The 24,509-nt window shown below is 39.6% G+C and overlaps 1 protein-coding gene across 9 annotated transcripts in view; it reads right to left on the bottom strand.

The window, feature by feature from the left end:
- HDAC7 (histone deacetylase 7) overlaps positions 1-24,509 on the bottom strand; it is a 449,830-nt gene that overhangs the window by 2,522 nt on the left and 422,799 nt on the right. For 8 of the 9 annotated variants that reach the window (XM_056562750.1, XM_056562749.1, XM_056562751.1 and 5 more), the window contains 9 exons: positions 21,237-21,344; positions 18,990-19,045; positions 18,724-18,811; positions 14,428-14,547; positions 11,905-12,002; positions 5,334-5,452; positions 5,094-5,227; positions 2,228-2,312; positions 700-850 (listed from right to left, as the gene is read on the bottom strand). In XM_056562750.1, coding sequence (XP_056418725.1) covers positions 700-850; positions 2,228-2,312; positions 5,094-5,227; positions 5,334-5,452; positions 11,905-12,002; positions 14,428-14,547; positions 18,724-18,811; positions 18,990-19,045; positions 21,237-21,344 — 959 coding nt within the window. Of the gene's footprint in view, positions 1-699; positions 851-2,227; positions 2,313-5,093; positions 5,228-5,333; positions 5,453-11,699; positions 11,775-11,904; positions 12,003-14,427; positions 14,548-18,723; positions 18,812-18,989; positions 19,046-21,236; positions 21,345-24,509 lie in introns of those variants that run through there. The other variant, XR_008889666.1, reaches the window with a different exon arrangement.

Raw genomic sequence — 24,509 nt, 5'->3', positions numbered from 1 at the left:
TTATGGATCACAGAAACAGAATCAAACCTAGAGAGGGTCAAGCACTACTGCCTTAATCCCTTTTTGTTTTTTTATCTTAGCCTTCCAAGAGCCATAACTTTTTATTTTTTTCCTTTAACATAGACATAAGAAGAGCTGCTTTTTTTTCTTTTTGATAAGCTGTATGTTTAATTGTACCATTTATTGCAGCATATTATGTATTGAGAGTGGAAAAAAACATAATTTAGCATTTTTAGTCAGTATGACTTGCATAGAATTTTTATGTTTTAATACTAAAAAATATTTTGCATCTTTATAATCTGACACTCTGACACCCATATTTTTTATTTCAATCAAGGGACTTATGTATGGGCTGTTTTTTTTTTTTTTTTAAGGACATGCTGCCATTTTTATTGGTACTTGGTATGTGACACTTTGATTGACTACTATTTAATCAATTATTTTAGGGAGACGGAGAAACCAGAAAACAGCAATTTTGGCATTGGGTACTTTTTGGGGCCTTCATCATGAGAACTAGAAATACTTAAATACGCCCCCTAAACAACTTCAGACCCCAAAATAACATTGCTGAATGGTTGATTGGGTGGCAGAAGGGTTTAAATGGATAGAATCGGAGAGTGTCAGCTGAAGTTAACAGCTGGTACCCACCACGGATGGTATGGCATATGGACAACTATTTAGAAATATAAAGAAACATACTTGCTCCCAGCAGCTGCTAGTGAAGTTCTTCCCACTGACAATGAGGCCAGGGCGGTCACAGTGTCCACTTCATCCCGGTCATGTTTTTGAGCTTCCAGAAGTGAGTATCCCACCTTAGATGCAAAACGTTTAACAGAGTTCCAGTATTTACCTGAAAAAAAGAAATGTCTTACTGAACTGTACTATACATTGTTTTTGAGTAATGTTATATATAAGTGAGAACACATCCTTTTTTTTTGAGAAGGCCTGCATATTGTTTACATGGCATAACTTTCTGGCACCAGTTGATTTAAAAAAAAATGTTTTATAATCCAACCAATATGTGGCATAAGGAGAATATGTCTAGCAAGTGGAACCAAATTTATTTATGATTCAGTGCATTCGCTGCCTATCTTGTCTTAAGTTTGCGGCTATGTTCAAAAAATGCTTATGGCTGATTTTCATGAGAAAATGACTGGGCTGTTTTTCAGCTGTTTGTGCATGAAAAATAGCATTTTTCAATAGCTGTAAATACCTATTTAAAAAAAATTGCTGTTTTTCGGGCAACAAAAGAGCATGTCAAATAATTGTACAGCTGTAAGAAATATGGCCATTAAATTTAATGTGTGCACATGCACTAACGGCCATTTTACTGTTCAGTTCAACCAAACTCAATGGTAAAAAAAAAATGACAATTTTTACCCATCTTTTAAGTGGTAAAAAGACTGTTTTACACCCCAAAAAATGGACTATAATATATTATTGAGTGGACATTGCATAATACTGTAATAATAAATCTGTCCAGATATTTTAAAACAATGGTGAATATGTCGCAAAAACTAGAGCTCCTCGTGCCCTTACAATGGGATAAAATGTGAAAGTTGACATTGAAAAGGCTGTTTGGCGTCAGAAGCAATTTCCCGTTGGGACACGTCCCACCAGTTTCAGAGACATATCTGTGTGTTGCTCATAGTCAATAAGATGCAGACGTTCAATTTTAAGTCAAAATATTTGTGAGAGTAATGAAATTATTTTTGGGGGTCTAGTTATTTGCGTACGAAGCACAAAAGCAGAAGACACTTTCATTTGCTTCACAAACCACTGGTCTAAATAAATAGCTGCAGTATATAAACGAAAACCATAACATCCAGACCATCCTTGTCTCCGAGAACGATCACTGCATGGGTGGGAAGGGGTGCGGTTTGAATACTTATAGGGTTCTGTTGAAAGTTTTCAGCAATCCAAGCCAAGTTGGCTTCCCAAGACATATTTTAGAGACCATTCTATAGCTGCTGATTTCTCATTAAATTCTGGTATTAATTGAAATGAAATCTCGGCAACATTTGCGACTGATTTATCACTCAGGGAGCCTTGTGACAAGCTCTTTGAAGTTAAGTCTTCCAGATTTGTGTGTAGGAAAGTCCTTTTGTGCTTTGCAGCTGCAAGTGCTTGCCACGCATTATAGTACTGAGCACTGCGTGGCAGGCTGTTTTCACAATGCTTGCTTTTCCAAACCCCCTACCCTTCATAAGAAGAAGACAACACTCACTTTGGACTTGAATGACAGTTTCTAGTGACCGCACAGCATTCTGATTTGGTCGCTGCCTTAACGTTTCTTCAGGGATGGGATCAATCTAGAAATTAGAAATAGCAAATTATGACTCAAATGATAAATATTTCCAGAAATAATAATAATAAATATCTACAAACTCTATATATATATTCAGTGTACAAGCATCTCCATAATTTAAGATAAAGTTGAGAATTTAAAGAATCCAAGATAATCTATATTAATATAACATGATCAAAAGGTGATATAATTATATACAGAAACAAACATAGGACTTCTATTTAAGGGGTTATCTGGAGGAGTTTTTTTTTTTCTTTTCAGAAAGATGCCCATGCTGACTGCAATAAAAATAAAAAATAAAGATATACATACCTTTCGCACCCCCTGCAGCCTCAGGTACCGCTGATCCCATTCTCCGGCGCTCTCCTTTTCCAGGTGCTGGGACCCAAAGACATCAATTTCAGCCAATCACTGGCCGCAACGATACTGTGCCTCAGTCAATGATTGGCTATTGAGAAATTGATATATTCGGCCCATCCCTGGTCTCAGCTGTTCTTCTTTTACTGAGAGTGCCACTCAGCTAATCACTGGTGGAGGCGGGACACTGCTGCAGCCAGTTATTGGCTGAGCGGCAAGTGACGTATTGAGCCCCATCACACGAAAGAATGGAGCACCGGAGAACCAGGAGCAGCATTGCGAGAGGAAAAGGGAGAGCATGGTAAGTATATACAGTGGGTCAAAAAAGTATTTAGTCAGCCACCAATTGTGCAAGTTCTCCCACTTAAAAAGATGAGAGAGGCCTGTAATTTTCATCATAGGTATACCTCAACTGAGACATAATGAGAAAAAAAAATCTATAAAATCCCATTGTCTGATTTTTTAAGAATGTATTTGCAAATTATAGTGGAAAATAAGTTTTTGGTCAATAACAAAAGTTCATCTCAATACTTTGTTATATACCCTTTGTTGGCAATGACAGAGGTCAAACGTTTTCTGTAAGTCTTCACAAGGTTCACACACTGTTGCTGGTATTTTGGCCCATTCCTCCATGCAGATCTCCTCTATAACAGTGATGTTTTGGGGCTGTTGCTGGGCAACACAGACTTTCAACTACCTCCAAAGGTTTTCTATGGGGTTGAGATCTGGATACTAGCTAGGCCACTCCAGAACCTTGAAATGCTTCTTACGAAGCCACTCCTTCATTGCCCGGGCGGTGTGTTTGGGATCATTGTCATGCTGAAAGACCCAGCCACGTTTATCTTCAATGCCCTTGCTGATAGAAGGAGGTTTTCACTCAAAATCTCACAATACATTGCCCCATTCATTCTTTCCTTTATCACTCGTCCTGGTCCCTTTGCTGAAAACCAGCCCCAAAGCACAATTTTTAGAAAAGGGAAGACATACAAGACCACTGATAATCTCCCTCGATCTGGGGCTCCACACAAGATCTCACCCTGTGGTGTCAAAATTTCCACAGCCATGCTTCACCGTAGGTATGTGTTCTTTGGATGCAACTCAGCATTCTTTCTCCTTCAAACACTAGTTGAGTTTTTACCAAAAAGTTCTGCTTTGGTTTTATCTGACCATATGACATGCTCTCTAGCAAGCTTCAGACGGGCCCAGACATGTACTGGCTCAAGTAGGAGGACACGTCTGGCACTGCATGAATTGAGTCCCTGACGGCATAGTGTGTTACTGATGGAAGCCTTTGTTACATTTGTCCCAGCTCTTTGCAGGTCATTCACTAGGTCACCCCGTGTGGTTCTGGGATTTTTGCTCACCGTTCTTGTGATAATTTTGACACCACGGGGTGAGATCTTATGTGGAGCCCCAGATCGAGGGAGATTATCACTGGTCTTGTATGTCTTCCATTTTCTAATAATTGCTCTCAAAGTTGATTTCTTCACACCAAGCTGCTTGCCTATTGCAGATTCAGTCTTCCCAGCCTGGTGCATGTCTACAATTTTGTTTCTGGTGTCCTTCAACAGCTCTTTGGTCTTGGCCATAGTGGAGTTTGGAGTGTGACTCTTTGAGGTTGTGGACAGGTGTCTTTTATACTGATAACAAGTTCAAACAGGAGCCATTAATACAGGTAATGAGTGGAGGACAGAGGAGACTCTTAAAGAAGAAGTTACAGGTCTGTGAGAGCCAGAAATTCTTAAAAAATCTGACAATGTGATTTTATGGATTTTTTTCTCTCTCATAGTTGAAGTATAGTGTGTTACTGATGGAAGCCTTTGTTACATTTGTCCCAAGCTCTTTGCAGGTCATTCACTAGGTCACCCCGTGTGGTTCTGGGATTTTTGCTCACCGTTCTTGTGATAATTTTGACACCACGGGGTGAGATCTTATGTGGAGCCCCAGATCAAGGGAGATTATCACTGGTCTTGTATGTCTTCCATTCAGGCCTCTCTCATCTTTTTAAGTGGGAGAACTTGCACAATTGGTGACTGACTAAATACTTTTTTGCCCCACTGTATAGCTTTGTTTTTGACTGCAGGCAATGTGGGCATCTTTCTGAAAAGAACCCTTCCACCAGACAACCCCTCAAACTTCTAAATATGGAAAAACTGCAACATCTGTGAAATGACCCTGATACCAACAACTATAACCAAGACGAAAGTTCACATCTCTCTGTCTTGTGCAATAGAAATCCATGATATGGGTCACTCATGGGATCATTCTGTTTTGAGCTATATTCTCTAAACTATATAGCTGTCATATAGAAGACATTCAAAATTTACCAACTGTTTGTATAGTATTAAGAAAATAAATAAAGAAATTTTGTGAAGAAAATATTTTAAAGGTAGTATAAATATAATGTATTTTAAAGTGCAAAAATTACCTCATTGCCAAGTAAAGCAGATACACAGGCTTCAGATGCATCACATATTGAGGTCAAGTCATGGCCACCTTCTAGGGCAAGCACGACACGGCCCCCAGCCAGGCTCATCAGCTGACGTGTCATGTGACCAAAACCTAAAACATATTTAAAAAAAAGAAAAAACATTCAGCACATATACATTAACCTTTAATTCACTATATAGATAATAAAAAATAATTTGAAGGTATAATCTGAGCTTACACTTAGCTGTTACTTTGTATCCTCCAAGAGGAGCTGGATGTCCTTCGGCTGCATCAAATCCAGCAGAAACCAAGACCACATCTGGTGAAAACTCATGAGCAATTGGCATCACCACGGTCCTGTTAGGAAAAAGACAGGTAGAATTTAGTACCAGAACTGGAATATTACAGGAGCATACTTTCTATCCAGAGACTCTGTCTATATACAATTGTCATGAGCTCAGATTATTTTGTGCATTAAAAGGGAAGCTCAATAGTACAAGCAAATAACACAAATAAAGCAATCACTTCATTAAGTAAATGGTAATCGCACATTTTAAGCTAGGTTCACACACCGTACGTTTCTGTAATCGTAATGTATTTTACTCTTTTATTTTACATTTTAGTACAGAGTATTAGGAATTTGAAAAAGCCTTTGCTTGCTTTGGAGTCGAAGCTTGGTACATTTTTCCAACCCAATGTGTGCTTCATCACATTCTTTACATTTCTAAGATGATACACATTTAAAAATAGTTTTGAGGCCCCTAAAGGGTTTCCTGACAAAACACGGACATCTAGTAATGCAAAAAAACCAAAACCAAAACAAATTATTTAGGAAAATAAATGGATAGTTGGTGTGGTTTATGGCAGGGATATCACAGACGCAACTTGCCACTAGTCATGTGTTTGGACTATTATTCACTATTCTAAGGACCAAAAATTTTAGAAAATTTTAGATGAAGAAGAGCAGTCGTCCAAAGCCATTAGTAAGAATCCAACTTTCTTTTATCTAAGGCAATAAGGGATCTGATAAGTGTCTATGTTTCCCTGGATGTTCATGCCTATTGGTTAGGTTCACATAATGGCGGCCTCCACTGTTTGTGGAACACAGGTGCATGTGAGATGAAGACTACATATCAGGTCTGAAAAGATGAAAACAAGGATCTGATGCCATGACTGACCACAATAACACTTGGAGTAACCTTCTCGTTGCCTAATTAGCTATCCCAAAGAGCTGATAATCTCACAAGAAGCAACACTCCATAAAAACTGCCAATGAGGAAATAAGGATTGGAAGCGAAGCCGTGAGCGTAATCATGCTTTCTTTGTGGAGAAAACCTATTTATAGAATGCCTTTCAAGTAAAGCTGATCCAGATGTAGAAAAGAGGAAAGGGGGTTGGTGGGCAGGATGAAACAAACTCGTAATGTGGATGAGAATTAAGGCACTGCTGAAGTCACAGTGAAAAATTACACTTTAACCCGTTCCCTTCAGACTGTGGTGGCACTAATATAGTAGCCCGTAGTAAAACGTAGTTCTATGCAGTTGCACAGTGGTCTATTGAAGCTAATACAAACCACACACAGACTATGAAAGTGATTAGTAATAGAGTGAAACATAGACATAAAGTAGCTTCCAGAATCTGTTTGACTATTCCTGCATTAGAAAGAAACCATAGCTATCCAATGGCGATGGAGATGACATCAACCAGTTCAATGTATGAAGAATCCGGAGTGGCTCAGCAAAACCAAGCAGAATAGGTCTAACTATTTTTTATCTATTTACCCCCTCAAGCAGAGTAAGAAGATTAAATAAAATGTTATCTTAATATTATATGGGAAAAGTTTTTAAAATAAAAAAAAAACAAGCAAAAAAAAAATAAAACTGATGTTAATTGGGAAGTTAAAGTTTACCTGTCGTCAACAAAAACTTTTTATATAATGTAGATAATACCATTATATGTATATTTGTGATATACATTGGTTAGAAATTGTGTATATTTTTAGGTGAAAAAATCTGTCCCTGCAGCTATTGCCTGTGTGTCTCTATGAGGAGTCCAAATATAGTCCAAATCCTGATGTATAAGCCAGGAGCATGTTATAGAGCCTCAGTGCACACTGTCCTGATTTTTCTTAGTGCACAGATCCCTGCTTATCCACCCTCACTTCCTGTATTTGGACTCCTCATAGAGACACACAGGCAATAGCTGCAGGGGCAAACAAATACACATTTTTTTACCAATGTATATTACAAATATACATATAATGGTATTATCTACATTATATAAAAAGTTTTTGTTGGTGACCTCAGTTACCTTTTCCATCAGGTCAGGTTTGTAAAATGTCTTCTCAGTTCAGTTCAGCAATGATAGTAACTAAGAAATTCACATATTCCAAGACAATATAAGGGATAGCCACCATTTGCCATAGAGGCTGATGCGTCTGATGGTATACATGATTTCTTCTGCAGGCAGGGCTTGGGATCCTATATTCAGTCCCCTTCACTATAAGAGGTTGGCAACATGCAAACACATAACATGGACTGGTTTGGTTTAGTGAAGCATTGCCTGCAGCTGTGTTTTCAGCAATGTAACATAGAAATACCATCAAACAGTGAAGTTTTCTATCACTTCCTATATCCAATTACACTACTTCCATGTTGATCACTCTACAGTTTCATTTTCCAGCTCTCTTTAATTTCCATGTAATGTCATCACCACTAAAGCACTTTACTTAATAAGGATCGGTCTTCAAAATTCTCCAGACATCAATAGTCATACATCCCTACTGTTCCTTTGCTGTTTTTTCCTTTCTTTTATCCCCCTTTGGCACCATTTAATGCCAATATGCTAAGGAGGGCACAGGACATCAATGGTTGTCAATAGGTAGAATGCTCAAATTCACACCCTGTTGAGAAGTGGACAGTAGTGACAACCCCTTGACATATACTCAAAGATGTCCATAGACTTCACTACTGCTTAGTTCTCATGAGGGTGCAAATGGGAATGTTATCCCCACTGAAAACTAAGTGTCGACCATCATGTTGACAGTCCATTCCCTCATGAGCATATTGGGCACCAAAAATAACATAAATTCCTAAGAAACAGTAGATGGGGATAGAAAGAAACAAATTCCAAAAGCAGTGGAGCAGAAGGGAGATATGACTCTCGACATCTAGAGTTTATGATGTCCTCTTTTAAGAAGTACGGTATATTACTTTTGTTTAACAGGGTTACAAATGGGCCTGAGGCTTGTTAGTCTAATTCTGTTAATTATTCTAATAGTTGTCTCTGTAGTAAAGGTGCAGAGCTAGATGAATTGATCTCTATGCAGTTCTATACTGTGCGAATATACAGCTTCATTGCTTTTGCACCTCTTTGGGGATTTAAAGACTAGGATAAATGTGTTAAATATGAAAACTGGGTATTAGTAACTACATAGAGAAGGAATAGGCAGCACTGCATATGACTGAACAATGATGTAAGCCTACAGCAGCAGAAGTTTTGTCAAGCAGTAGCTTTGCAGAGTTATATGTTACTTTAAAGGGGTACTCGGCAGCCCGAGGAAGTGCGCTTGGAGCACAGGAAACAGTTCTGTCGCTGCAAGGTGGCTCCTCTGCGTCTACTCACTTTGTCACTACCATGAATATGGAATAAAGATTGCTGCAAGTTAAGGCTTGGGTGAGTGCCTCCTTCTTTTCTTCTGAACTATCTGCTGTAGCGTTTCAAATTGGAGTGCACTGCCTCACGGCCTCCCTGGTGTGAATACCGGTGTCTTTCTCTGCAACCGACCGCTCATTTGGACTGCAGTGCCGGACCCTACGTTTTTCTCTAGTTTTGGATCTACACTAATAGGGCTCTGTGGATTCCTAATAGGATCTCACATGTTGACTTAGCATGTATTTATTTATTCTAAATACAAGATAAAAAATATAAAATGAAAGCAGCCATCTTCAGGGCTCTTTTAGCGAAAACAGTAAAAATATGGGAAATGTATTAACTAGTGCGTGCCAGCTTTCTGACCTACAAACGTCAACACGTAGACTGTAATTTGCACCAGAAATGGTTTTTCAATTGGACCAGATCTGTTATTAGCTTGGATTGTCTTTATAATATTTAATGTTAATGGACCTTTTGATATTAAAAAAACAAAGAAAGAAAAAAGATAACATTCTATGACACAGCAAATTTTCGGTCACATAGCACCTTTGAGACTTAAAGGAGAAGTATCATGCATAAAAACGTATCCCCTATCTGCAGAACCCCCGCAATCTCCTGCACGGGCCCTCTGCTCTCCCTGGGAACGAAGCGTCATTACCCCTGCACGAAGCAGCGGCCGACAATCCCCTACATATATCTCTATGGGAGAGCAGGAGATAGCCGGGGACGGCTCTCATAGAGATATTTGGAGGGGGCGTGTCTGCGAGGATCAGGAGGCCTGTGCAGGAGATCGCTGGGGTTCCCAGCAGTCAGACCCCCCGCGATCTAAAACTTATCCCCTATCCTTAGGATAGGGGATACGTTTTTATGCATTAATATCCCCTTTAAAGAGAACCTGTCACCATAAAAAAGCTATCACAACTATTGGCATCATGTTATAGAGCAGAAGAGCTGAGCAGACTGATATATATCTTTGTGGGAAAAAATTCTGTATAACTTGTAACTTATTTATTTAAATCCTTGCACTTTCTATTCTTAGGAGTCCAGTGTACAGTGTACAAGTTACACAGAATTTTTCCCACAAAGATATATATGTATCTGCTCAGCTCTTCCTGCTCTATAACATGATGCTGATAGATTAAAGGGGTATTCCAGGAAAAAAATTTTTTTTAAATAAATATATATATATATATATATATATATATATATATATATATCAACTGGCTACAGAAAGTTAAACAGATTTGTAAATTACTTCTCTAAAAAAAAAAAAATCTTAATCCTTCCAGTAGTTATCAGCTGCTGAAGTTGAGTTTTTCTTTTTTTGTGTCTGACAACAGCGCTCTCTGCTGTCACCTCTGCTTGTCTCAGGAATTGTCCAGAGTAGGAGCAAATCCCCATAGCAAACCTCTAATGCTTTGGACGGTTCCTGAGACAAGCAGCGGCGTCAGCAGAGAGCACTGTTGTCAGAAAGAAAAGAACAACTCAACTTCAGCAGCTGATAACTAGTGGAAGGATTAAGATTTTTTAACAGAAATAATTTACAAATCTGTTTACCTTTCTGGTGTCAGTTGATATAAAAAAAAAAGTTTTTTCCTGGAATACCCCTTTAAATAGTGTTTCTTAATAGGAAAGCTGTCATCACTTCCATGCTGCCTGAACCACCAGTCATCGGGTGGCCCCCATGGCTTCTCTTCACAACATCAGCTTTGATTGATGGATCTTACTCTATACCCAAATAGTAAGAGATCTATCAATAAAGGCCAGTTAGCAGGTTGTATTTTTGTTACATTACTACTGTATTATATGGCACAGATTAAAATTTAGTTTGGTGCTAAATAGGTTTTTGAGTTAAAATAAAATTTTATTTAATTTCATTCTCAGATTTATAAATGATGACCCCAAAAAAAAAAAAAACAAACAAACAAAAAAAAAAAACACCCCTGTGCTTCAGGATAAAGGCCAATTTTATACGGTAGTATTTCGGTCAGTATTTTGCATTAGGAAAAACTAGGAGTGGGTCCAAAACACAGAGCAAAATCATGATACTGTTTCTTTGTAGGTTCCACTCTAGATTACTATATATAATGCTGTCCAAAGTGCTGTCATGTCAAAGTGGCCAAAGGCACATAAGCACAAGAAAAAAAGTTATGAAACAATGAACTTGGTAAAAGCTGCAGGGCAGCATCGATTTCTTTAAAATCCAGTTTGAAGGGTTCTCTATTCATATTTCCTCACCCAGTCTGGCATTGGACAACAAGAGATACAACTACTTACTAGCAGTCAGGCTGCCAAGGCAACTATCCAATACCATCATGCACTGGTCCCATTATTTAGAACAGGCACCGTGCACAATACTCTTTGGACATCAGACAGTTGTCTTGGCAAAATGACTGCCCAGTGTGCTGTTACATCTCTCCATTATTCATGCCAGTTTGAGTAAAAAAGTATGCCTGGGATACCCCTTTATTTTAAGAGGGTACTTTCTTAGGGTATGATGCCCACTTCACAACACAACACACAAGGAAAAAGTGAACTGAGAAGGAAACCATAATATTCTTAGCATGTCAGAAAGCAGAGAGACAACAGGGTGGACCGGTGCTGGTAGTGAGGACTGGTGTTGCTCAATATTGCTTGGTAAAGGGCTGCATGCCACTCTCTGAGCACAAGTTAATTTCAGAGCACTCCAAGCAGTGTAAAACTTTATTAGTATGCCCATGCAGACAACACAACTGAATGACAGCCATATGGCATGATATACTTAGTTCACTCTATTTCAGCTATCCAAGAGAATGGTTATGTGTATGGCACACCTGTCGGATTAATAGTGCAGAGTGCATCGGGTCAGTCATTCCACAGCAACTCATGTTGTTTGTCCCTGTTAAGTGTATAGGTAAGGATACAGATGTCTAACTGGGAGAGGGCAGCACTGATATTGCCCAAATAATACCTGTACTGTGGACACCCAGAGGGCTTCAGTCCCCAGCTCTCCTCATCCGGCACTTTCCACCAGCACTAAAATGCACTACAAGGTCAGAAAAGACAGAAACGAAAAGGAGTGAAAAGTGGGAGCAGAGTAGATGAGGTGGGAAACCTAGAAAAAGAAGGAAAGGCAACGACAGGGGAAGGGTAGAGGAATACATATGGAGACTCACCTGAAGGCTGCAAGATACTCTGCATCGCCCATAGGGGGATCCAAACCTCCTGCCCAGGCAACATTCACATTGAAGCCCTCTCCACTACTGGCACCAACCTGTGATTAAGATCGCACATAAATTGATGATAACATACATATTTACATAATTAGCACAGTTAAGCAAAAGAACATATCTATCAAGTTCATCCAAGGTAGGGTATACGTTATACGATGAGGATCCTCATTCATCTGTGGGCTTGCGGGAATGTTTAAGGTAAATAGATCTGGTGTTTTAAGATATCTATAGCAGACAATTTTTGCAGGTGCTACTAGGGAGCTTTAACATGTTCTCATACAACATACTGTAAAACTACTGTGAGTCAAAAGAATATTGCTGCACATTCTTGCAACTTCTGCAAACTCAACCACCATGTTGGCTAGACATTCATGGCCGACAATTGTCTCTCCAGAATGGCATATCTCTGCACCAGAACAATAGGGTCCAGCGGTGAAAATGCAACATGCCCGGCACTTTTATTAAACAACATCATCCGTCAATCAAAATTTGGTAGGCTGCCATAGAACTTAGACAATCGGTCAAACCTTCCAAAGGCATCTTTACTCTTGGACTCCCATAGATAACATTCTTTTGAACCAAATTACTTGAGATAAGAATCCCACCTCGATAGACATATTCACTTTTTGTTATGTGTAGCATATGGAAATACTAGACTAAGAAAGCTATCATATTGTATACATTATGGGGCTAATATTTACCAACATGTTATCAGACAACTAAATCTCTGGCCATTGTAAAACACAACTCCCATCATGCCCTGGCATCCTGTTGCAGAGCATGCTGGGAGTTGTGAGCCCCACGTTGGAGACCACTGATCTACCACAGTTAACCCTGTTTTCTAAAACATCTGGAGCTTTAGCATGAACCCACACTTGTCATGTCGATTCAACTGCTACACCTTGTGGTGATAATTTTCACCCATGAATATGACTGAATTATAATATGTCAAAGCAGGGAAGATGCTAAATGCTGTCATTATAAGGCTAAGTTCACACATTGCAAAATAAAAAAACAAAAAATGGCAGTAAAATAGGTATAAAAACAGACATATGTTTTATCTAATAATATGTTCTATTAAAGTTGGCAGTTAGTATTGTTTAACAATTTGGCAGTGATATTGAAGTGATTGCCATTTATTTATTTTTTTTATAATAGAGGGATTTATCATGGCCGATGTTCCACACGCAGTCTAAACCAATCCCCTGCCAGTGTAGGATGTATCGAAAGGCAATTGCCAGCTCTGCACAAAACATGCCCATACCCCACAATCGCCACCCATGGCATGAAACAGGAAAAAGTCACATCATTTTTGCGTGCAGCTGGTGCTTATGCAAAAATCTGGCAGCCTTTTGCCCATTCGTTTGCCTGGCACAGCCTAATAAATAACTACTGTTTATACATATTTTACTGCCATTTTGCCTTTTGATTTTACAATATATGAACCCAGCCTTAGGCTATGTTCACACAGTATTTTGGTCAGGATTTTGCTAAGAATTTTTAGCTAAAACCAGAAGTGAAACCAAAACAAAAAAGGTGCAAGTCTTTCCATTGTAGTTTTTCTCTGTGTCGGTTCCCCTCCTGTTTACGTTTAAAACACTGAACAAAATCCTGACCAAAATACTATGTATGAACATAGCCCACCAGTGTTTTTTTATTTTATATTGTGGGAAAAAACAAATAAATAAATAAACAATACATCCCGTTAGCGTGTGTTCCCGTCATCTAACAATATCTAATATCTAAACTGGCAGACGATGGAGTAAGTGTGAAAAAGTTTGGTTATTTTGCACAAAACGCCCTTCATCATCCGCGTTGTCAGGAATACGTCTAAATAACATCTAGGTTGATAAGACAACCACCCAAAAATAACACAGGAGTGGACGGGAGTTTCTCAAGATAAAATGATTCTGACTGGCAATGTGAAGCTCCGCACTCCTTGTGCAGCTAAAAGGTTAACAGTTCAGGAGATAAACATTTTTTTTCTTGCATAGCTTGAAATGATGAAAAGCGAGCATTCTGTCTATCACTTTTATAACATTGTTTTCAAAGGAGTTATTTTGGGCAGGAACGTATATTTCCCATCTGTTCTGCATCTTCCCTCCCCGTTTCTTGCAAAAATCCTTTGTTCCTCAAAATATCAAAGTGATGATGATAAACTGTTTACAATGCAAAATCCTCTCAGCCCTTCATCCCCAAGAGTCCCTTGTGTAGTAGAGGCAGCACGTGAGCAGCCATGTCAATCCCAGCGTTGTAACTATGTCATCTGTCTACGATTATAGTAAAAAACTGCAAGGCTTTGCCTAAAATGTAAGGGAGTCTTACTACGAAGGGCTAAAAAGACTGTAGAAGCCAAAGCCTCCGTCTGTCTGCCTTGTGACGAGTGGTTAACCAGCAGGAAACGGGAGTAATGCTATGGATCCGAAACCACTGACAGGCTCGTGTCAAGACGGAGACTCTCCTCACCTCATCGGCGGCTCCACTCCCAGGAAAGAAGTTACCATCATCGTGTCGATGGAGGGAGATGTACAAAACATTGGGATCTCGGTAAAATACTCGTTGGGTGCCGTTGCCGTGGTGAACGTCCTAGTCAACAAAAGAAAATGAACACTGTGTGAGTCAAAAAGCACTGCAGTCAATAAAATGCTACGGCAGCTCCTCAAAGCGTGGATCGGTGTGGCAAATAGGAACCAAAATATACTATGCATAAATAAGGCTAATACATATTGTCATTTAATTGCAGATAGTAATGTCAAATAGGAACCAAAATAAACCAGATGGGCTAATTGACGTTGTGAATACGTTTGTGGTCTATAGATGGTGGGAATGGCCATAGTTATGAAAGTGAAATTATTAAAAGAACCAGCGATATTTTTGAATACACATGCCCAGATTATTAGTTTAGCCCATTGGTCCCCAACCAGTGTGCCTCCGGCTATTGCAAATCTGCAACTTCCTGCATACCCGGACAGCCGTTGGCTGTCCGGGCATGCTGGGATTTGCAGTATTGCAACAGCTGGAGGCACACTGGTTGACAACATTGGTTTAGCCCATAGAAACCCTTTCATGTTATGACTTTGATTCAAAAAGTTGGGCCTTGGCGTTTAAGAAACATGTACCGTGTTAGAATATGGCCACACAAAGAGAAAATGGCATGTATTTCCAGCAGCATTTCCACAGTAATATCTGCATTGGGAAATGTACACTAAAAGGTGTTGATTTTCTGTTGGATTATGTTTCGGATTTTCTGTTGCGGACTGAGCAGTTGCAGGTTCTGCTGCTCAGCATTTTCGGCACAAAACCCGCTAACACTGCAAATATATTGCGGCCTTTGGAGACCATAGAGGAAATCCACAATAAATCTGCAGACATCTTCACTGCATGTCAGTTTCTACATGGATTTTACAGCATGTGGCTGAGAATTTTTATATGTCAGATACTGAAAATGCTGCAGATTTTTTGAAGAAAATACACTGCTCGTGACCAAAATCTTACATAGATACCATGTGACCACTAAAACAACAGTTTTTTTTTTTAAAAATATTTGAATGTTCTATGTTATATTGCATATTAAATTTTATTTTTATTGGGAACTAGCAGTGTACCTGGCGTGGCCTGGTCTTTCTCTTATCTCATCCTCTGATCCCGACCTCATATCCCGTCCTTATATCCAATCCTTATATCTCAACATTATATCCTGTCCTCATATCCCAACCTCATATCTTGACCATATATTCCGCCCCCCTATCCCGACTTCATATCTTGTCCTCACATCCCGTCCTCATATCCCCTACTCATATCCCATCCTTATATCCTGAGCATATATCCTGTCCCCATATCCCGACCTCATATCTTGTACTCACATCCTGTCCTCACATCCTGACCTCATATCTTGTTCTCATATCCCAACCTCATATCCTGTCTTCACATCCCAACCTCATATCCCATCATCATATCCTGCACTGACACTGCCTGACGGACAGTTACTAGGATTTTTTAAATACCTGGGCAATTTCGGCAGCCTGAGAGTAGCACAATAATGAGATGTACTAAAAGGCTTGCATGGGACTTTAGAGCAAAAAACCCACCCTTGAATAAGTTAGGGTTAATTTAACTCTACCACTTTTTTTTACTTGACATATAGTTAACATGTGCAGTACTGTTGTCTTAAAACAAGAAGAGCAAGTAAAAGCACACTATGTCTCTTCATGCATATCATGGCCCTTTATAACCTACAAGTTGTAAGGAGTCATAATATGGTGCCCATAGCTTCCATATATAACTCTATGGAGGCACCATACAATAACTACAGATTGCCTTCGTTCCTAACGTATGGAGTTTCAGGGGCTCAATATGTCTCTGCATAGACTCAGTGTGCACATCTCTGCCGTGTGCATGACGTCAATTCCCATCCAGTAAAAATAAGTATACCCCACAGTGTAAAGTTTTTCTACTATGGGAGTCCATGGATAAAATACACAACAATGGGCCTCATTTACTTAGCTGAAACCGACCAGTTTTTGTCTGGTTATTATGGCGCAGAGTGTCAGACATGTCTGCGCCAGTCTGCGCCTGGAAAATCCGACAAACACCGACATTGCACTGTGAAAAGCCAAAATGGGGTGTGGTCTGCCGTGAATGGGCGTGGTCAGTCTGAAAAGGGGTGTGGTTTCACAACCTGACCGATTTACTATTGAATTCAAAGAAAATCCTGTGGATAAATGGCTGGAAATATCCACCTAGAAAAAGCTGGACAGAAAATGTTCCCGATTTTTCCCAATAGTAAATAGAGAGGAATCCTGCAAATCTGAAACAACTTGTCCCACTAGTAAAAACCCGACACTCTTAGTAAATGAGGCCCAGTGTGTCTACACTGTGGCATGTGTCAGAGGTTTAAGTGTGTAGGAATACTTAGAAATAATAGCCAATATCTCCAATATAAAGAAGAAATAAATGGTGAACAGATCCTTACTGTATGTATAAGCATGCCGTTTTACCCATTGGTGTACCAAAGACTATTGTAATAATAACATAGTTTTAATATCAGTGTTTTTTTATCATTTACATCAACAAACCCAGAAGAAACCACCAAAAAATGATATAATATAACATAAAAAAGCTCTTCACCATTCACACATGTATATCCACAATTTAAAACCAAACCAACCACTGGACCCTACGTCTTGGTAAAAAAAAAACAACAAAAACTTTAACACACAAATGACCACAGCTTCCGAAAAAAGCCTCAACTCCAGACTAAAAAAACAGGTTTGGGTCATGAGACATAGAGCCGTATCCCCTACTGACTACAGCCTAAGAGGATAATGAAATATTACCACAAGTGTAAGCAACCACAAATCACCTCGTAAGTGACACGCCACCAGTAACACAGCGCCACCGTAATTCCAATGCCTTTGCCAAACCAGACTCAGAGTTTAGTAAATTATACATTTCTGTAACTGAGCTTAGTGAAAGTCACTATTTCCCATAAGATCTGGGAAAAACAAACACAGCGTGTATTTTTTTTCCTTAAAGAATCCTTCAAGACTTTTTTTTGCCCCTAGCTTGATATCTTGCCCTCTCCTACTGCTCCATCTGTTTTATTCCAGCACAGCTGCATATAATGTATGTGTTGTATTACTGTAACTGGGCCATGTGATCACCCACCTGACCCACAGAAAATTACAAAATGTTTCCAAGCAAGTGTTTGGTCCTGCGTCAGCTGACTTCCTGTGAATGAGATCCCTCCTGTCAGCTCCAGACCATTTCCCACTCCTCCCCTCCCAGCTCTCTGTATGCTGCTGCTGTAATTATGGGATCAGGATATATAGTAGTTTTACACTTTCCCTGAGGCTGCCTTCACATGTTGCATTTTTGACACAATGTTCCTGAAACTGCAGCAAAAATTGTGCTACTTATAGCAATTGTGCAAACGACTGTAAAAATGTGTTATTTTTTACACAGAATTTGGAAAATCACAGTAAAAACAAAGTCAAAATGCAGTAAACAAATTTGTTAAAAATGCAGTAGAATTCAGTTTGTGAACACAGTCTAAAGATTTCATATCTTCATAAGACACCTCAATTCTGATTATAGGTCAAGTCACTTTCACCTCATGGCAATATTCCTCTAAAACATACTATGAATAAGAAAACACATAAAAACTGGACATAATGTAGGTCTAATCAGGTCATCTGGTGGAACTTGCAGGTTTATTGGATAAACTGCAGTGATTGGACTCCACTCCCTCTGTCTGCAAAGCCAGAGGCTTCATGGAAAATGTAGGCAGCATTAGGAAATCATTTTATTGATGAAATATAGATCAATGTTGCTGAAACCCAATGCCTTCCACATCAGATAAAACGGGTAAACATGAAGCATACACAAGGACCTCTACAAAGGTTGTCAGAGCATTCTGGCAGTTGTAGTTTTGTAGCTAGAGGCTGGGTCCAAAAATAAATGCCAGATAGGAAAGAGTTGCAAGAGACATTTTGCTATCTGGCGTTTGGCGGTACACCTGATGCTAGGAACAACCTCACTAATGGGTTTGACTGCGGTTTTCTACCATGGCAGAGGGGAACTATGCCACATTGCCAGCTATATGGGAGCAAGCATTTAAAAAGATGGAAAAGCATTTACCTAGGAAAAAACATCTTTGGTGCTGTCTAGTCTAACAGAGCCATGAAGGAGCAGTAAATCACCACATTTACTTTATTGATAAAAATCATGAAAACCGAAAGCCTATAGCAATGTAATACTCACCCAGTCCACAATAAGAATCTTCCTTACATCTTGTCTGTGCTGCAGTTGCTTAGCTGCGATGGCTACAGAATTGAAGAAACAGAACCCCCTGAAGAGATAATAAACCTAATGTCAGGACATATAGTAAGCATATGAAGAAACCCAGACATTCACTTATGAAGACGACATAAGAGAAACATCCTATAACGCCCCCAGACATAGTCGTGAATACTTTCATAGTGTCTCTCAGCAGTGTTACCAGAAGTTTAAATAAAGCATGTTCATACATGGCGGTGGAAGGATCCGCATGATGTCCTGGGGGCCTCACCAAGGCAAATCCATTCTGTAACCAAGAAAAGAAGGTGGGATGAGTAGTCTGGAGGATTCCATTTTTTGGTCAGATCCTTTTTACTTAAACTTTTTTTTCTCTTATTTTAATTTTTTTTTGTTACAATACAGCATCAACAAAACAGAAAAAGAACATGAACACCATAAACATTCCATCCACTTCACTCTCCAGTCACATGTAATGTCATGCAAAAAAATGTCATTTCATAAAGTGTCCTATATAAAAAAACATTGAAAATAAAGGTTCACACAGGGGAGTAATAAAAAGTAAGGCTGTGTTCACACGGCCATCTAGACCCGGGAAGGGTTCTTCTCCTGTCAAAAATAAAAACAAACTTAAAGGGGTATTCCAGGAAAAAACTTTATTTATATATCAACTGGCTCCAGAGAGTTAAACAGATTTGTAAATGACTTCTTTTAAAAAAAATCTTAATCCTTTCAGTACTTATGAGCTTCTGAAGTTTAGGTTGTTCTTTTCTGTCTGAGTAATCTCTGATGACACATGTCTCGGGAACCGCCCAGTTTAGAAGAGGTTTGCTATGGGAATTTGCTTCTAAACTGGGTGTTTCCCGAGACACGTGTCATCAGAGATTACTTAGACAGAAAAGAACAACCTTAACTTCAGAAGCTCATAAGTACTGAAAGGATTAAGATTTTTTAATAGAAGTAATTTACAAATCTGTTTAACTTTCTGGCACCAGTTAATTTAAAGAAAAAGAAAAAAAACTTTTCCCCGGAGTACCACTTTAAATCCATTTGTTTACCAGGAAGCATGTGGGGTCCCTTATATCAAGTGGAAGAGAATACTATGGCATACTATGCAAGAAAGGAAGAATGTCCAGCGCACACACGTGTAAAACCGAGCTGCTTTATTGCATGGTTGCCATAGGATACATCGGACACTCAGGTAGCGTGACGCGTTTTTTCCTGGAATACCCCTTTAAAAATAAAAAATAAACGGACAATAAGGGATGCAAACGGATGACATTAAAGGCTCATCCGTTTTCCATAGACTTCAATGTTAAATTTACTGTATCCTTTTTTTTCTTATGTTTTTTTTGATGGGAGAAAAAATACAGCATGCAACGTCTTTTCTCCCGTAAAAAAACAAAAAAAAAAAACGGGCGCAAACGGATGTAAAAGGATTGTAAAAAAAATCAGTTTACAAGCAGCAACAACAGAACCTAAACAGAGAAAAAAATAACTGGGACAGACGGCCGTGTGAACGCACCCTTAAAGGGGTACTCCGGTGAAAAACTTTTTCTTTTTAAATCAACTGGTGCCAGAAAGTTAAACAGATTTGTAAATTACTTCTATTAAAAAATCTTAATCCTTCCTGTACTTATTAGCTGTTGAATACTACAGTGGAAATTATTTTACTTTTGAAACACAGAGCTCTCTGCTGACATCAGGAGCACAGTGCTCTCTGCTGATATCTCTGTCCATTTTTAGGAACTGTGCAGGGTAAAAGGAAATCCCAATAGCAAACATATGCTGTTCTGGACAGTTCATAAAATGGACAGAGATGTCAGCAGAGAGCACTGTGCTCGTGATGTCAGCAGACAGTTCTGTGTTTCAAAAAGAAAAGAATTTCCGCTGTAGTATTCAGCAGCTAATAAGTACAGGAAGCAATTAAGATTTTTTAATAGAAGTCATTTACATATCTGTTTAACTTTCTGGCACCAGTTGATTTAAAAAAAAAAAAGTTTTTCACCGGAGTACCCCTTTAACTGTATGTGAAAACATGCAGGCTGTAGAAGAAAAATGTAGTAAATTTTTTAATAAAGACCTACTGGGAAATATTTTTTAAACCAAAAAACTACAATGCAATATTTTAAGGGGTACTCCACTGGCGAGAGTTTGGAACTAAATGTTCCGAACGTTGTTTTCGTACTGCAGGGGTCGGTCACGCCCTCGTGATGTCATGGCCATGCCCCCTCAATGCAAGTCTATGGGAGGCGGTGTGACGGCCATCACTCCCCCTCCCATAGACTTGCATTGAGGAGGCGTGGCTGTGAGGTCACGAGGGAGTGGCCGACACCCGCAGCGCGAAAACAGCACTCGGAACATTTAGTTCGGAACACTGGCCAGTGGAGTACCCCTTTAAAACATGCAATCACATGTGTCCATAGCCTTTAAACATACACTATAACACCACTTTATTCTATAAACACCAGATCACATACCTTCAGTTCTCCGGTAACAACTTTAAATGCAAGTTCTATAATGCTACCCGCAGCCCAGCGAGCGGCATTGGAGGAATGGTGATCGTTCCAGATGGTATCACTATCCACCTGTGTGAACAAAGTTCAGGTATCTGTAAGCTGGTGCACAATGTCATGTACAGAGATGAACTGAATACAGCAGTAGCCACTATACAGAAACTCAAACGACCACCACAATAATAGGACACCCTTTAAAAAGTCGTCTATGAATTTGAATAGGAGCCTCCTGACTCTTCTCTGACAACTGACGTCAGGAAAGAGAATGGTCGGGCATTTGGGATTTTCACAGCCAGATCTTTTTGTTCTTGGCAGTGGCTTGCCACCTCTTTTTCCCTTCCTCCATTTAGAACACTTTAGATCGGTCATGCTGAACATTCATGTGAATGGGGTTAATGGGAGATCTAGCTGTCAGCTAACGGTCAGCTGACAGCTATGGAAAGTGTATGGCCTTCGGCAAAATGGGGGATGCTTAGCGTGCACTGAAGTACCGTAATTAAAGGGGTACTCCGGTGGAAAACCTTTTTTTTAAATCAACTGGTGCCAGAAAGTTAAACAGATTTGTAAATTACTTCTATTAAAAAAAAATCTTAATCCTTCCACTACTTATTAGCTGCTGAATACTACAGAAGAAATTATTTTCGTTTTGAAACACAGAGCTCTCTGCTGACATCACAAGCACAGTGATCTCTGCTGACATCTCTGTCCATTTTAGGAACTGTCCAGAGCAGCATATGTTTGCTATGAGGATTTTCTCCTACTCTGGACAGTTCTTAAAATGGACAGAGATGTCAGCAGAGAACACTGTGCTCGTGATGTCAGCAGAGAGCTCTGTGTTCCGAAAAGAAAAGAATTTCCTCTGTAGTATTCAGCAGCTAATAAGTACTAGAAGGATTAAGATTTTTTTTTATAAAAGTAATTTACAAATCTGTTTAACTTTCTGGCACCAGTTAATTTAAAGAAAAAAAAAAAAAAAAAAATTTTTCCCCGGAGTACCACTTTAAATCCATTTGTTTACCAGGAAGCATGTGGGGTCCCTTATATCAAGTGGAAGAGAATACTATGGCATACTATGCAAGAAAGGAAGAATGTCCAGCGCACACACGTGTAAAACCGAGCTGCTTTATTGCATGGTTGCCATAGGATACATCGGACACTCAGGTAGCGTGACGCGTTTCGGCCCTGCGGGCCGAAACGCGTCACGTTACCTGAGTGTCCGATGTATCCTATGGCAACCATGCAATAAAGCAGCTCGGTTTTACACGTGTGTGCGCTGGACATTCTTCCTTTCTTGCATATGTTTGGACTAGTCCTGGTCCTGTCCGCGCGCAGAAGCCTGGGGTGGAGCTGGTTCTACTTGCTTGTACCTTCTATGGCATACTATAAATTATGTAATAATATGGGGGGGGAGATTTATCAAGACCTGTCCAGAGGAAAAGTTGCCCAGTGGCCCATAGCAACCAATCAGATTGTCTCTTTCATTTTATAACAAGGCCTCTAAAAAATGAAAGAAGCGATCTGATTGGTTGCTATGGGCAACTGGACAACTTTTCGTCTGGACAGGTCTTGATAAATCTCCCCCATGGAGTTTCGTGGGCCCAAACCATTGGCGTTCCAAAAGCTAATAACCTGGCCCTGTTGGATCACTATGGTTCATGGGGAAATCCGGGTGTGAACAGGTGTAATGTGTTCTCTGGACCATGTCTATAAGAGAAGAGGCCATAACCGCAGCATTTATAGCGTGGCAATGATAAAAACGTCAATGTTCTTCTTTGGCAATTTTCACATCCAGTTTTACACTGTTTCGAAAACCTTGTATCTGTAAAAATGTATTTTCTCCAAGTCACCCGGTAACCTAACTTGAGAGCGTCTCAGTGCATTACCGGAGGATGAACAGACTCAGGTTCTCAAGTGCTTATGAATAAAACACTTAATGATTTTGGGTGAGGCTGGATCCTGAAAGTCTGTGCCTGCCCGTGCCTCTGATCTCAATTATGGTTTGATTTTGGGAATAAACGCACTGGAAAGGAATTTATTTTATCTTTTTTTTTTTTTTCTTCTTCTTCTTTCATTTCCCGTGAAACATCTTGTATTCATCAGAGTCGCGTCAGCGCCAGGGAAATAACAAAGGAGACACGGAAAAACCTGGGGGATTCTGGGATAATCAAATGCATATGCGAGGCCTTAACTCAATCATCCCCTGAGGTTTAGATGGCCTGGCACTATGCTCTAGATGGGTGAATCAGTGGTGGGACTCCCATAATAGACATATTTAGATGCATTCCTATAATGTCCTGAAGAACCCTTCGTGGTCGTAATGTCCTCTGGTCCCTGACATTACAAAAAGTGCCTTCACTTGAGGGATGGAATGTCCAGCATTGGCTGTAAGTAACTTTTACAACAGTCAAGAAAGAAGGAATGTGTCTTCAGGGCTTCACATGTTCCATGTGTTAGATGAAAGGATCCCATATATCCCTGCAGGATAAGGTGGATGATTTCTAAAGTACCATTAACTGCATTCTTATCAAAGGGGACAGTTGGGACCATGCGCAGCGCTCTTTCCATAAAGAGGTGTGACGTTACAAAGCTAAACATCAAAGTGTCCTACTGTCAACGCAAACTGTGTGAGATATGTAAGTGCCCCCATCTGAGGAAAATATAGAGGCTGGTAGGATGACGGGAAGCAGGATCATGATACAGTGTGGGCTCCATATAGAACACTTGCACAATATCAACACTTATATTGCCTAATTTAACCAACTTTTTGGATGCAAATGATCCACTGGTGCATAGATAACAAACACAACATAAATAATGCATCAACCAAAATACTGACTGCCCAGTAATACAGCACTTTGCACACCACATAATTTGTCATATCCATGACTTAAAAGGGTACTCCAGTGGAAAACATTTTTTTTTAATCAACTGGTGCCAGAAAGTTAAACAGATATGTAAATTACTTCTATTAAAAAATATTTTATCCTTCCAGTACTTATTAGCGGCTGTATATTACAGAGAAAGTTCTTTTATTTTTGGAGTTTTTTTTATTTTTCTGTCCACAGTGCTCTCTGCTGACACCTCTGTCCGTAACAGGAACTGTCCAGAGCAGCACAGGTTTGATATGGGGATTTGCTCCTGTTCTGGACAGTTCCTGATACGGACAGAGGTGTCAGCAGAGAGCATTGTGGACAGAAAAAAAAAATCAAAAAAGAGAAGGGACTTTCTCTGTAGTAT

This window comes from Hyla sarda, chromosome 2, assembly GCF_029499605.1.
Source record: "Hyla sarda isolate aHylSar1 chromosome 2, aHylSar1.hap1, whole genome shotgun sequence".
NCBI lineage: Eukaryota > Metazoa > Chordata > Amphibia > Anura > Hylidae > Hyla > Hyla sarda.
This window is presented reverse-complemented; position numbering and strand designations above follow the sequence as displayed.